We start from the raw sequence: 15,506 nt of genomic DNA on the forward strand, positions 1-15,506 counted from the left end.
GAACCTGAGAGGATTACATGGACTATAAAAGATTCTTGCAAATGTTATTCACATTACGTTAACTGGCAAAAACAAAAAAAGGATGCATTTCATACAGAGGTGGGGGGACTTAGGAGATTAATGAACTACTGGCTAGTCAAAAATCCGATATTTCAATGTGCCATTTCTCCAAAACAGAAGAGTTGGGATTGGAAGGGGTTTAGTGCGAGTGTGTTTGGTTATTAGGGTTAGGATAAGAGTATGGGTGTTGTTTGATTACATGACAGTGACTGTATTTTTGAGTTAGTGTCAGTGTTGGTTAAGGGGTTAGACTTTGTTTGCAATGTGTATTGGTGTGTGTTTGTGTGCATTAATCTGTCTTGTGTAGTGACAGTGTTACATGGATTTATTTATTTTTTTTAAAGTATGGTGTGGGGTGGGGTTAGGGTTATATATGGATATGGCACCTCCTTAACAATATGTGCTAAACCCTAACCCTACATCCCATCTTACAAAAACTCTTTCCATAACATTATCACTTATCCAAAACACACACCACATGTCTCAACATACACAAAACATTAAATTTACCCAGTTACCTAGCTATTACACTAACATGCAAACACCTGAACACTAAATCTATCCTCTTACCCAGTCCTTACTCTCATCCTACCCACAAATACTAGCGCACACAAGTGCTCCTAACCCCAATGCCAATACTTTCAGTATATCAAAGTTTTGACATTGTCGAATGAAACCCATTCTTTCCTGCCATAAACCATCTTTCTCCATTCAACAACTGCAATATTATATGATCATATGAATTTACTAGGCTAATGGCCCTAGGGCCCTAACAAGCCTAGCCAAGTTCTACCCTTATTTCGATGATCAGCACCTACTGCCACTGTCCCTGGGGTGAATTTACCATTACCCATCCAATTGTCTAGACTGCAGTTGAAGACTAGCAATGAGCTGCTCTGTTTAACATGAAGTGGGAGTCTGTTCCAAAGCTGTGGTAACCTCTGGGAGGCAAATCTCTCCCTCCAGCAGGTTCTATTAATGTCACAAAACAGGTTAAGATATTTACAGCAAGTAACCAGTGTACCATTTGACTTGCGGATATGCTGCTTTTCCAATAAAGCAGGGTCAGAGATTGCCTTACATGCAAGGCAGAGATCGCCTCTGAGTAGTCTGTGTGAAACAGAATAAAGTGACAGTGATATCAGATGATCCTCATAAGACAGATGCTGAAGACCTTGAATTTTCCTTGCGAGGAACCTTTCTGGTCTCCCTAATTGCTGCAGGTAGTTGGAAATGTACAAACCAAAAGGGACGTTGTACTCTGTTGTCCTGTTGAGGGAAGAGTACAGAAGGGTTATAACTTCTTCTGGAGGCAATGTCCTTAATTATGACATGAGCAATACAGAACACCCTTCTTACCACTGTGGAGACATGGTGATCAAAGGTAATTTGCTGTCAACCCATGTGACCAGGTCTCGCATCACTTAGTAGATACTTAGGGTGTTGCTATTGATATGGTAGTTAGCAGGAACATTGCTGTCACCGAAAGGGATGATAATACATTTTTTGGACAGAGTTTAAGGTCATGACTTTGGCACCAATCATTTGTTTAAGACCCTCCTGTAGGATGTTGACATCATCTAGAGATTCTATGACCGCTCCCAGTTTGCAGTCATCAGCAAACTGTCAGCCACAGACCTTTAGTTCTTTTGCTTGTACCTCGGAGAAATAGATTATAAAACAGTAGAGGTCCCAGGACTGATCCCTGTGGAACACCACTGGTTGCAGATCTGCTTTTGTAGGTGGATTCCCTATTTTGAATACATGTGTTCCATCAGTGAGCCAGTCGGCAACCCATCTAACGATAAGGGTTGATACCTAGCTAGGTGAGTTTGTCAATGATGCCAGAGTGGGGGATAGTGTCAAAAGCCTTGGCTAAGTCCAGGTAGGCTGTATGCACCCCCCCCCCAATCCATGGCCTTGGTGACTGTCTCAAAGAAGACAGGCATGATCTCCCTTTGACAAATCCTAAATGAGTAGGGTCAAGTGTTCAGAGATTACCTATATCTTTGTTGGTAAGGTCCATGTTGATTTGCTCCACAGCCTTGCAGATAAGGCCAATCAGGCTAACAGGTCTATTGTTCCTGGGGTCAGTGGAAGCACCACCTTTGTGCAAGGGAATAATGGTGGCAGTTTTCCATTCAGTGGGATGAAGCCGGTGCTTAGAAAAGAGAACCCAATGGTGTTGCTAATTCTTGTTGGAGCCCGTGTAGGATACAGCCCAGGACGTTATCAGGTTAGACAGATGCTGTGTTTTTGGCCTTCGAGAGGGCGTTTATAACCTGCTCTTAGAGATGCAGGGTAGGGGGTATGTGTGGCAGGGACAAGGTAGTGAAGTTTTCACAGAACCTGTCGGCCAACAGGTTAGCTGTGTCCACAGGCTCAGTACATGTGGTATCAACTACCAGTTTGACACAAATCTGGGCCTTTCCTTTTAGGTTATGGAGGTAACTGAAGAATGCCTTATGGTTGTCCTTAGTTGAGGAAGATAATTTGGATTTGTAGTTTGCTTTGGAGGACTTCACAAGAAGTCTTAATTGCTTGTTTAAGCAGAGGAGGGAGCATTTCCAGTTTAGGGCTCGCTCCTTCTTGCACTTGGGCAGCAATTCCTTCCTCTTACTGTAAAACCTGTTAATGGCAGTTATCCAACAGGCAGGTTTGCTCTTTCTTGAGGAGCATGTTTTGATACTATTGGGTAGGTCCGAATCAATGCAGCCATATGGGTGTTTGTATAAAGCACTGGTGTAGAAGTCTGCATAGTTGCCAGTTCCATCTGTGGGGAGAGATGCAGTAAAGCTATTTATACATTCCCATAAGAGATTATTAATCTGCTTTGAAGAAGTTTTCTAGTTTAGTTGCTGCTGGGTGTGGGGTGGGATCAGGTGCGATAATTACTTCGAATGAGACTCATTTGTGGTCAGATCTCACCAGGAAAGACCTCATAGTGGGGGTGCTACAGTGGTCACCCATACTGGTACCACCAGATCCAGGAAGTTGGTACCCCTTGTGGGGGTGTCAACCAGCTGGTCCAGGGCACTGGAGTTAACTAAGTTGAGGAGTCTTTAGGCAAGCGAATCTGAGCACGAATAATTCACCCAAACAACGGATGGGTAGTTAAATGTCACCCAAAACCATGGTGTTCAGATGCATCTTGATGGACTCTGGTAGATATAAATAGGCAGAGTGTGTGTAGTTATTCAAATATTACTTTAACAACCTATTGCTGACCCATAAATAAATGTTATGAAGAGTGGCACAAAAGATGGATTAAAAAAAAAAAACTACACCAGACAGCATACATGGCAATCAAGAAAGAAAAAGAGAATTGCAGTGTGAAAGCAAAATCTGTGATTTTTGGACAAATGCTTTACTGTCAGCTTCTGATGTGCAAGCAAGAGGCCAAAAACAAGTTAAGAAAGGAAATATTTAGTACCTGAAAGAGGTATTGAAAGATGTGCCTTGCACTACTGTAAAGCAGAAAGATAGTACATGGAAATTACTGAGTTCCCAGGCTGTTCTCCAGTATCTACTCAAATTTATGAGAAAAACCCTATAATAAAAAAAGAAAGAAAATTTGGAAAGAGATGGGACAAAGAAATGACAATCATATCTAAGGAGATGGGTATATGCTCAAAATTTGTTTAATGTTCATATTACTATTGCACATCCTACAAATGGTCTACAATATTAGATAACATAATTCTACAACAGGAAACTGCAACATACAAAGCTGTTGTCTTTACCACCTGTGACAGTGCTGCTTTTAATACAGCCACTTCAACTTACCTTTTTGGGCTCTGTCTCTTTCTCTGGAGGTTCTGGTGGGGGTTTCGGTTTCTCCTCCTCTGGTGGCGGCTTCGGCTTATCTTCCGTTCCTTCATCACCTTCCACCTTATTTTTGGGGAATGCAAGAAAAATACTTACAGACAAAATGAATAGCTGCTTGCTGGAAATAAACTTCAATGCACTACTTTCTATTCTGTGAAAAGATTTAACAGCACACAAAGACATTCAGGACAGGCAGTACTAGTTTCTCACTCAGAAGAGGCCTACTCCACCAGACAGCCTGTTCTGTCCTCCTACCAAAGGCAATGGTTGTTGAACAACATGCAATGTACTGGGATGCGGGAAAGAAACACTGACTGCTAATCATCAGCATTACTATGATTAAAGACTGCAAAGACTGGCATAGATATGACTACCGTTACAGTCCAGTCACAAATGCATCCTAAAAACTAAGGATTACTATCCGTACCCTTGCTCATGAATTTTATAAACCTGCCCATAAATACACTACCATAGCTGTGAGAAAAGAAATAGCAAGAGAAAGGCAAATTATGCCAAAAATAAAATACTGGAGCTGCCCAGCTACCTCCAGTTCTTTTTTATGTAAATTATTTAGCACATCAAAATGCAGAAATAGAATAGTTGTGCAAGAACTTACCATAACCATAGATGTCCTCCTCTTCCATGTTGCAGTATTCACAATCTTAGGGAGTTGTCTGCAGCACCGGACATCCGGCCAGTATACCAAAGGTTTAGAAACTGGGACACGTGCAATGCTGCATGCAGGGACCATAAACTGCCATTGGCTATATCTAACGTCTGCATGTACCCAACTTGGAAATTGGCTGCCACATAGAGAATGACCCCAGGAGCAGGAGGAAAATTCCCAAACCAAAATTTCCCCAGGCACACCAAAACAGTGTTATAAGTATGTCCAAGAAATAAGGGGGTGGTGGGTGGGACTGAATACTGCAACATGGAAGAGAAGGAATCTATGGTTATAGTAAGTTCTTACACAACTATTCTATATCCTTCTACTCTCATGTTGCAGTTTTCATAACCTTAGAGAGTACCACCACTCTCTAGGAAGTTGCATGGGGGGTAGGTAGGGAAGCAGTCAAAGAGACACCGCAGGATGGACTTAGCAAACCCTGCTCTAGCTCAGATCATCATATCCCAATTTGTAATGCTTTGTAAAGGTATGTACAGAAGACCAAGTTGCAACCTCTAGGACAGAGGCGTAACAGATGCCCTTGAAGGCTGCTGAAGAGGAAGATGCTCTGGTGGAGTGGGCCTTGACATGTGAATTCAGTTGCCTTCCATGATATGAATAGCAAAAGGTTATCGCCTTAGAAATCCAAGAGACAGTTGTGGGTTTAAACACTGCCCTGCCAAGTGCCCTAGGATGGAAGGAGACAAAAAGCTGGTCAGACTGTCTGACAGGTTTTTTCCTCGTCTAAGTAGAATCTCAGTTGCCTATGAACATCCAGGGAATGCAAAACCCTTTCTGAGAAGTTCTGTGGCCAAGAGTAAAAGACAGGGAGATTAATTGTCTGGTTTAAGGAAATTTCATTAACTACCTCTGGCATGAAAGAAGGGTTAGTTCTGAGACAAACCATATCTTTATGAAAACTAAGATAAAGCGGACAAGCCATAAGGGCTTGGATCTCAGAAACCCTCCTGGCAGAAGTAAGGGCCAGTAGCAAGACTGTTTTCCATGTACAGAATTTTAGGGTGGACGAGTGGGCTGGCTCAAAGGGGGCTAATGTAAGCTTTTCCAGCACAAAGTTAAGGTCCCAAGGAGGAGGAATAGGCTTACGAGGGGGTCTTATGTGAAAGACCCCTTTCAAAAACAGCTTGACTTCCAACCTAGAAGCTAGAGGTGGAGTCAAGGGAAGGCAAGCAGAAACAGAGGTGAGGTGTACTTTTACTGATGAGTAGGTCAGTCTTGAATGTAGTAACTCACACAGATAGTAAAGGACCAGTGGAAAAGAAACTAGGAATGGGTCCATTTTCATTTGAGGCACCAATGGGAGAATCTTTTTCGCTTCAATAAGTAATTTCTCCTTGTACTAGATTTCCTTACAACCTGCATTTTGAACAAATTAGATCTGTCATTAGTCGACATTGGAATATTTTCACAGTAGACAATGAAAATTTAAAAAGGATGGGAGAAAAACCCATAATAGTGTACAGAAAAAATGTGTGTATAAAACTTATCTAGAAAGACCAATAGGCAAGTTTACAAGTGGGGGTACTGTGAAATGTGGTCATTGTGGGCAGTGTAAATACACAGCGGAGGGTACAAGTATGATGGTCACCCCAGAGGCTGACAAAGTTTAAGGATAAGTATCAATGTGGCACAAGAATAGTAGTTTACATTGCAAAGTGCCATTCATGCCCAGGCTTCTATATAGGTAAGACTATTAGAAGCCTTAGGGAGAGAATTTATCAACATATATACAGTATCAAGAGAAAAGACAAAACTGTTTTATGGAGACATACTAGGGAGAACGAATCACACACTTAAATTTTGTATTCTTGACCAGGTGGATTTGGGACTGAGGGGGAACCATCTGACACTTTTTCTGGAGTTTATAGAAATGAAATGGCAACTAAAGTGTCAGGCATCTGGATTTCTTGGACTCTTATGATGTTATTTCTATTAAGAGTGCCCCAAGACATAAAAGCTATGTTTATGTTATATCCCTAGGCAGTAGTGTTTAACATATCAATTCTATTGAAGTATATTTGGCTTGCACCCTTTTTAAATATTTTAAGTTAGAGGAATTTATGAAAGTTTTTTAAATGGATGTGTAATTTTGGAAATAAGGGGAATTTGTAGGAATAATAATGTTAACAGATACGTGGAACAGTTTGGAAATCAAATATTTGAGATTTTAGGTATCACATGCTTTCAATTAACTAGGAAGTGTGGCTTTTTATTAGAGGGATAAAAGGAGTACTTGTGTACCTGAACTTTATTCTGAAGAAGCCTCTGACATTTGTAAACAAAGGCACTTAATTTTACTTGTTAATAAAAATGTTGTTGTTGGTGACCCTTTTTTGTTTTACTACTCCTGTAGAGACTTTTAACAGCTCTGCAGAGGCTGCTCCAAATAAAGCTTTGTTGTCCAAGGGTGCATCAAACAACTTAGCTTGGACATCCACAGGCAAAGGCTGAAGTCTCAACCATAAAAATCTCCTTAATACAGAGCCAGTAGCAGCAGACTTAGAAGAAGCTTCCACAGTGTCGTAGCTGCATTAGTACATCTGGTTCACTTGAGAGACTGTGGAAATAAGGGTACTTAATTGTGCCTTAGCAGGAGATTCTGGGATATCTGACAGGAGAGAAGAGGCCTTGGTGAGGGAATCTAAAGCAAACCTGGCCATATAGGTCTAATGATTTATAGCCCTAATGGTCAAGGTGGAGGAAGTATATAATTTCTTCCCTAACCGGTCCATAAATTTGCTATCTTTATCTACTGGAAACAGGGAAGAGGAAGGTAGTTGCCTGGAGGACTTATCAGGTGACACTGCAATGACTGCAGAGTCTGTAAGAGGATTTTTGAAAAGGTACTGCTCCTTTGCAGACACCTTGTAGAATCTGTCTGGTCTCTTAGAAGCAGAAGGCTATGCACTAGAGTCACAGCAATGTGCCACTACATCAAATCTGCTGCTAGCAGAGGTGGGACTGCAGATGGTGAGGGCTGCTCCATCTGCAATAGTTCAAAGTATTTATTTTTGGTGTCAAAGACATCTGACAGTTCCCACTTAAAATGTTGCATAAGTGGAAAAATGGTAGCTCCAAAAGGAGAAATCTTCTCCAGGGGAGTCGGGAGTAAGACTACTCTTCTTCAAGGTTAACAAAATCTTTGGGGGAGTCTAACTGGGAGCAGTAAGTTAAGGAATTATCCAAGGAAGACTCCTCCTCAGACAGTACCCGAGCAGCAATTAGAAGGCCTGGTTGGGGGATTTGGGTTTGAACAGCCTTAAAGGCCTTAAGGAGTGGAAGAAGTGGGCCTAGGAGCCATCATAGTAGGGGATGTCAAGGATGAAGTAGTAGCAGGGCCCTCCAAAGCCAGAAGCTGTAGTTCCCCCTCACCATCAGGTTCTGATGGTTAAAAAAACCTCAATGGATGTACTCCAAGTATCCGCAGCACTGGCTTCCTTTTCAGTTCCTGGTTGCTGTGCAATACCAGACACCGGGAATGATCCTGGGCTGATATTCGTCTCAAGGATATCAACGGTAAACTGAGGCGCAGCTAGGGCATTAGATCTAAGTTTCTTGGCCTTCTTCCTAGGCGTCTCCTCCGAGGTGCCTGCTCCATTTTCCATGCCAGACACCAACCGTCTGAGGCACTGATTTTCTGAATACAATTTTAAAGCCACCAGGTGGCTTCTAAGGGTTTGCAGAAAAAAAGCTTGGCAAATGATGCAGGCTTTGTAATCGTGGGTCTCCCCTAGACAAAATAAAACACTGCTCGTGTGCATCTTTATACAGGATTTGCCTTAGAAGATATGTACGTCTGAAAAAATCCCACAAGAGTACTTATTTCAGTGCGAACAGCCGGTAAACTATCAAGAATCAGAAGGCCGATGTTGAGCAAATGCCAGGTTGCATAGCTGGCAACCAGACATCTGAATCTTGCTGAGGCAGAAAAGTTCTGAGATGGGTACGTGCAAACATCACAGATATAGCCAAAGTCAGTTTATGGCCCCTGCATGCAACATCACACGTACCCCAGTTTCTAAACCTTTGGTATACTGGCCGGATGCCCGGTGCTGCAGGCAGCAACTCCAAGGTTATGAATACCTCAACACGAGAATAGAAAGACATCTAACTTTCAAGGGAATCCAAGGAAATGAAGTTGGTCAGAAGGGGCCAGGGTCCACCTACCAAATCCTGGTGGTATCAACCCTTTCTGAAATGAATCTGCATTTTTCAAGAGTCCTCCACTCAGACATTCCACAATCCTTAAACCTCTAATATGGCTCTCCAACACAGTTTCAATCACAGAGACCCAGGTGATGAAGCAGGACCTAGATTGCACTGCAGAAATACAAGGCAAAACAATGTACTTGCTTCATTACAAGGTGAAAAACAGCTACAAAATTTTACAAATAATGTCCTAAAACTCTGGTAACCAGAAAAAAAACATGCCGATTAGTTAAAAATTGTGGTGATCAAGAAAGGTAATAAAATGCACATTTTCCACGCATTCCCAGCTGAAGAAAAGCATTTCTTACCACAACATTTACTACCAGAGTTTAAGAAAAATTCCTCTGACCAGTCTTGGTAATGCAGTCAAGGTGAAACTTCATTTCAGTTATACTCACAACTTTATATTTCCATCATTCAACCCCCCCCCCAAATATCACCACCAGGGCTGCCATTATCCCACAGCCATAGCTCCAGCTCCCCCCCATCTTAACATACCCTGAACCACAGATCAATCAAGAAGCTGAAGTTAGTAACAGAGAAGATATGAACAAATTATTAGTTCAAGGCTTTACCTGTCGGTCAAGAACCGATTCTCAGAATAATACAGCTCCCCCAATTAAATTAAATATATAAATTACAGTTCAGAATAGTCCTTTTCCACTCCAAATATAACAGAACTTGTCTGTCAGTCTTACATCCAGGATCAAAACAAATACCTTTTTACTTTCCTCTTTCTCAGATGCTTTTTTTTCGCTTTCTGCAGCTCGAGCTTCCTCCCTCTTTGCAGCTTCTAGTTTCTCCTGCTTTTCTTCCTCCTCTTCTTGATCCAAAATCTTTAGGTCAATATCTGTGCCCCCTTCCAACTTTATCACAGCTGTTACAATAAAGATAAAATGGAAGTATGAATAGGAAGGGGGGATAAAATGCTGCTTGATTTACCTGTGCTACCCACAGTGCCATTTCATATAAAAACACAAGTCTCCATCACTGCTAACTACACAGACAGAAATCCATCAAATAACTGGCAGCAAATCACAACCAGACTTGGACTTTCAAGTGTTACGAAATGGAACCAAACCAGAACAGCCACATTCGGCAACATGGTAAATGCACTGCAGGAGCATTAGTTTCTCCTGTGTGCTCATCTCTCTCTCTCACTCAGCTGAGATAAAACACTACATACAGACCCGGGTGAAGTATACATGGATCAGTATAGAATTATTAAAATTACAGACAGTGTGCTGAAATCAATTAAGATGCATAAAATAAGATATCCGTCCCATTACTAAGCCTTACTCAAGAAGAGAGTAAAAAAGTAAGTTCTGGGGCAAGGACTGCAAAAGACTGTATATAATATTTTTTTCTTTCACCATGGAAGTGCAATGCATAATTACAGTATTAAACAATAATCTATTGCATAATTACAGTATTAAACAATAATCTATAGACTTATCTGGACAACTGTTAAGGAAATAGGATGTAGGTGTGGAATTGTGTGCCTACGTAAAACATAAAATGTCATAAAAAGGGAAAATAGAAAACAGTAGTGCGCCTAACCATTGAGCCCTGTGAAACAAGAGATGCCTACATGAATTTACACCAGAATAGATATCAGTAGATGCTACTGTTGGGGGTGGGGGGCTAGATTGCAGCATATGGAGAATGTGCCAACATTTGCCCATGAGGCAAACATGCCCTCAAAATTACCAAAATAATGTAGAACGTGCAGATACACTACAAATTTTAAGTCAGCACAATGTTTAGAACTTCTTGTACACATACAGTCTGGAAAACTGAAGATGCATAGTTCAAGTCTCATAACATTGCTACCCAGACTAGCTTTTGAAGTGCTTTAACAGTCCACTCACTACCTTCTTGGACAGACTTCAACACCTCGCAATTACCACTGCAGTCACCCACAACTCACCCTCACAATCTAACCCAAGTTCTGTAATGTAACAGATTTTTTTAAATATAAAAACTCTTCACAAGTGCTCCATTCTTTAAATATGGCTTCCTGAATCCCACGAAAAATTTACATACCAGTATCTAATAACTTGACAAGTGGCCTAGCTTTGTCAATGTCCAAACTGACGTTGTCAAAAGCACCGCATTCCAAGAGTTCATTGAAAACTTTGAGCCTGCTACGAAGCCAATTCTGTGTCTCTTGCTTACGTTTTCCAGCTTCATCTGGGTGGTATTTAGAACGAAACCTTAATCCGGACAGAGGGAAAAAACAATCAGTGCAATGATCCAAAGACAAAGAATGAATGCATGCAAAACAGAGAAAGAAGGAATGTAGACTGTGCCTCATTTAGAAATTTTGGCAGAAAGACACAAATAACTGTAGCGTATATCTGAAATCCAAGTAGTTTTGCCTTGGACCTTTCACTTCCCATGTTCTACCTGCCTTAAATATTAGCACCTCCTCATTCTCTGGCTCAAGGATTAATTGGTTACAACCTTTACAGCTACACCAGTGCCAGCAAGCAGACAGCTGGAAGTCAAGTTAAAAAATGTAATACAGTCTAGCATCTGCCTCCGTGGGAGTGCAGCACCAGATTCCAAGGACAGATCCACTATCACAATTTCCCACAAACACAACTATACTACAAAAACTTCTGCATTGTTTTCAACAGCAGTTCCTAGAGTCCCAAGTCTATCATCTACAACCTATCTGCATTTTACTGTAAAGTGTTCCTACAGGCTTTCCTTTTTCATATTAGAACTAAAGTTTTACATTTTAAACGTATTATAAAACTCTAATACATTATGAACATATAGTCTAGTTTAAGAAAAATCTTTCTAGAGCTAAGCCGTGCTTAAGACTGGAGTGACGGAGCTAAGATTAAAGCAAACCAAGTTAAGGGCTGCCCAGCTGAAGTGCAACTTCTCTTAGCACACTAGGCCCCACAGACTACTTTACTGCAAGCAGTGGATTCATCAAATATATATAGGACTGTAACAAGACAAGAAAGCAAAGGCTTCACTTTTCAAATGGCAACCACCAGGAAGTTGCAGCTCTAGGAGCAATTACTACAGAAAGCATCCAAATGAAAACAACTTCTCCCTCTTACTTCAACCAGTAAAGTATCAACTGTATGTGCAACAGGACAGCATGAAAGAAGATGTAATGGTCACTATCATGCTCCTTTCAGGGAAAAGTGGTCATAATTCAGAAATGATACCAGTACAGGCCAAAACAGCCAGATACCACCAATAGGCAGCATACATAAAGGTTTGGGCATCTCTGCTCTGAAATAAGCTCCTCCCCTGGCATCACTTTATGCAGAGTCAACACATTTTGTCTGGTGAAAAAGATCTAGACTAGCTGCTGTCTGAACTCAACCATGCAGCCAGGCAACATTTCATTCAACTGTCTAACGTGAGACACAGAGAAAGTCACTTAACCAGGCTTTGCTCCCAGGGCACCCCTGTAAAGGGACTGCATGTCCAGTGGACCTACCTTGCTAACAAGTATTAACTGCAGTTCACCTGACCACAAGCCTGAAAACTAAGGGGCCCAAATTTAAAATCCTTCTACAACCTCTTACTGGAACTGCGAACATGCTACTCAAGTGGACAGAAAACAGAATTCATCAGTTTAACTGCATAAACATACATTTCATCAATTCAAATACACACGTTTCTCACCTTAAAACGTAGGAATGATACAATAACAATTTTTCCTACTCACAGACGTGCTGTCTCCTACACATGCCAAGTCTGAATCCAGCAGAATAACTCTGCTGTAGACTCAACCACCCAATTTTACAAACTATCTAGGAATGGTAGCCTGGCAGTGCAGGAATTTCTATAACAGAGGTGACAGAAATCTCTGAAAACAAGACTAGGTAAAACAAAGGTCAGTGTAAAGTCTGCAAAGGGGCAATAATGTTGCCAAAACAGTATTACCAATACACAGACTTGACTAGCTAATAAACCGCAGCCCATAAGGCAAACCGACGTACCCAACACACTAGTCATACGTGACTCTACAGTCAGGCACACTGATGTCCCAGTCACCAGGCTAAACAAGTAGAAGGTTACTGTCAGCTGCCTGTCAGGTGCCAGGATCCGCTACACAACCCACGCACTCAGGTCACCCCACAACAAGTACAAATATGACTCTGTCACTGTCCATGTTGGTGTGAATGACCAGAGACGTACCTCCCTGGACTACATGAAAAGAGACATGGAAGAGCTCTACGATCTTGTAGCCCAGGCAGGTATGACCCTAGCCCTGAGTAGCATCCTGCCAACGCCCAAAATAATACCACAGTACAAGGACAAAATTAATGACTTCAACAATTGGTTAAGCTTCTGGTGTCATTCTAAGGTGATCCAGCATCTGCTGTCTGCCTGGGACGACATGGTCGACAGACCACGATGCTTTGCCAGAGATGGCCTGCACCTGTCGTCCCTGGGATTCCGGATACTAGCTAAGGCTCTTGCCTCCCCTATAGTGCCTTTTTTAGGCAAGGTTCAAATGACAAATTCACCACCATAACAGTGACAGGCAATCAAAATCTGAGGGTAATGCTACTCAATGCTAGAAGTCTAAATCTCGAAATGCACTCATTTGGAGGCACTCTCAAAAATGGAGAGCATCGATATCTGTGCAGTGACTGAGACCTGCTTCAAAGCGGTAGAGGGCACCCATGCATTACCAGGCTATAACTCATACCACACTTTTCGGCCATCTATCCTGGACCAGAACACCAAAGGCAGAGATCTGTCCATATTCATTATGGATATCCACACCTCCAGGCTAGTTGCGCAGCATAATGCATCAGAGGTTATGCAAGTGCAACTAACTCTGGGCAACAGTGCAATCCAAATTGTAGCTTGCTACAGATGCCCCCCACCATGCCCCCAGGATTTCCACTCCTCTTTTCTTGATATATTGGAAAATATCAGGGTTCAACCAAACACCCTAATAATGGACGATTTCAACTACCCCACCATTAACTGGGAAAACTACTCGTGTACAAACTCCTTCGCTCAGTGTTTTCTGGAATTCATAAATTCCAATGCCCAGATCAACTTATCCACACCCCCACCAGGGGCGACAATATCCTAGACCTAGTCATTACCAACATGAGTGACCAGTGGTTCCACACCGGAAATCAACTCCTCGTTGGTCAGATATGACCGTAAGCTAATCACCCTAGATATCCGCATCCCACCCCCACCCATCATTACGGAAACTACGTAAAAAATTTCTCCAAAGCCAACTTCATGCTTCTTAAGACAGAAGTGGCGAACTTCATGACACCCATGCAGACGGACAATGCAGTTATGACTGCTGAATCCTACACAAATGCACTCTATAAGCACTTACACGAGTGCATGGATTGTGCTATCCCAAACAGAACCAAGATGCTGTCCTCCAAAAAAAGGAAGCTAATCTGGTGGTCCCCTGCCATAACCAAACTCTACAACAGAAGGAAGAAACTGTTGCAAAAGAGAGTAAAATCCCATGAGTGGAGGAGCTCCCTGGTCAGCCTCAATAAGAAGGTGAGATCCCTTATAAGATCCTCCAAAGCTAGCTACGAAAACAAAATCATCACTGATTTTAAGGGCAACCACAAAGCATTCTATAGCTGTGTCAAGAATCTCAATGGCAACACCCAGACCTGCTCTGAGTTACAGCAAACCAGCACTAAAATTACACAACCAACTGATATTGCCAACATCCTGGCAGATTAACTTTATCCCCTCTCACCCCATGAAGGGCCCATATCTATACAGGAAAAATGCAGAGTCCCTGTAATCACATTTATGCAGGTAAAAGCTGCACACTCTAAAACCAAAACCACAGCATCCATAGGACTGGACAACATCCCAGGCTGTTACACTTCAGAACGAACTGGCTCCCCACATAAGCACCATGTTCAATTATAGTCTCACGTCAGGGCTTTGTGCCCACTGAATGGCGCACAGCAACAGTTATCCCACTCCACAAAGGGGGAGCCACCACTGATCCTGGGAACTATCGCCTTATTAGCCTGACGAGTCTGGTCTGCAAGGCCATGGAATGTATCATCATGGAACTCAAACAAAGACATTGGTAACCTCCAAACTCTGGACTCCACCCAGTTCCAGTTTGTGAAAGGCAGATCATGCCTTCTGAATCTGATTGACTTCTCTGAGGAAGTCACCAAAGACATAGACGATGGTAAGGTGGTTTTACACAGCCTATCTTGACCTCGCCAAGGCTTTCAACACCATTCCCCATTCTGGAATTATAGCTAAACTCACTAAACTAGGTATAAATCCCTACGTCAAAGAAAAGTTGCCAACTGGCTCACTGACAGAACCCACACTGTAAAAGTTGCAGACTCCAAATCTGACTTCAAACCAGTGACAAGTGGAGTACCACAGGGTTCAGTTCTGGGACATCGCCGGTTTGGTATCTACTTCTCTGAAGTACAGGCTAACACAGAAGGCCTCTGGCTAGCGAAGTTCGCAGATGACTAAACTAGGAGCCATAGTCGAGTCCCCAAATGATGTGGACATCTTACAGAAGTGCCTCACTGAGACAGATGCTCGGTTGTCAGAGGCATGGCCTCAAGCTCAATGCCAAAAAGTGCATCGTCATCCTCTTTGGTAAAAACTCTGTACCCATGAACTACTGCATAAACGGCAATCTACTTAATGCCAAATGTGTGATGAGACCTTGGGACCCAGGTGGACAGTAGTCTCTCCTTTG

The 15,506-nt window shown here is 42.2% G+C and overlaps 1 protein-coding gene across 1 annotated transcript in view; it reads right to left on the bottom strand.

The window, feature by feature from the left end:
- SRRT (serrate, RNA effector molecule) overlaps positions 1 to 15,506 on the bottom strand; it is a gene marked incomplete in the record, with an annotated part of 984,080 nt that overhangs the window by 903,156 nt on the left and 65,418 nt on the right. The window contains 3 exon segments of the mRNA XM_044077005.1: positions 3,847 to 3,951; positions 9,508 to 9,665; positions 10,835 to 11,004. Coding sequence (XP_043932940.1) covers positions 3,847 to 3,951; positions 9,508 to 9,665; positions 10,835 to 11,004 — 433 coding nt within the window.

Source organism: Protopterus annectens, chromosome 7.part0 (genome assembly GCF_019279795.1).
Source record: "Protopterus annectens isolate FY-2018-M chromosome 7.part0, PAN1.0, whole genome shotgun sequence".
Lineage (NCBI taxonomy): Eukaryota > Metazoa > Chordata > Ceratodontiformes > Protopteridae > Protopterus > Protopterus annectens.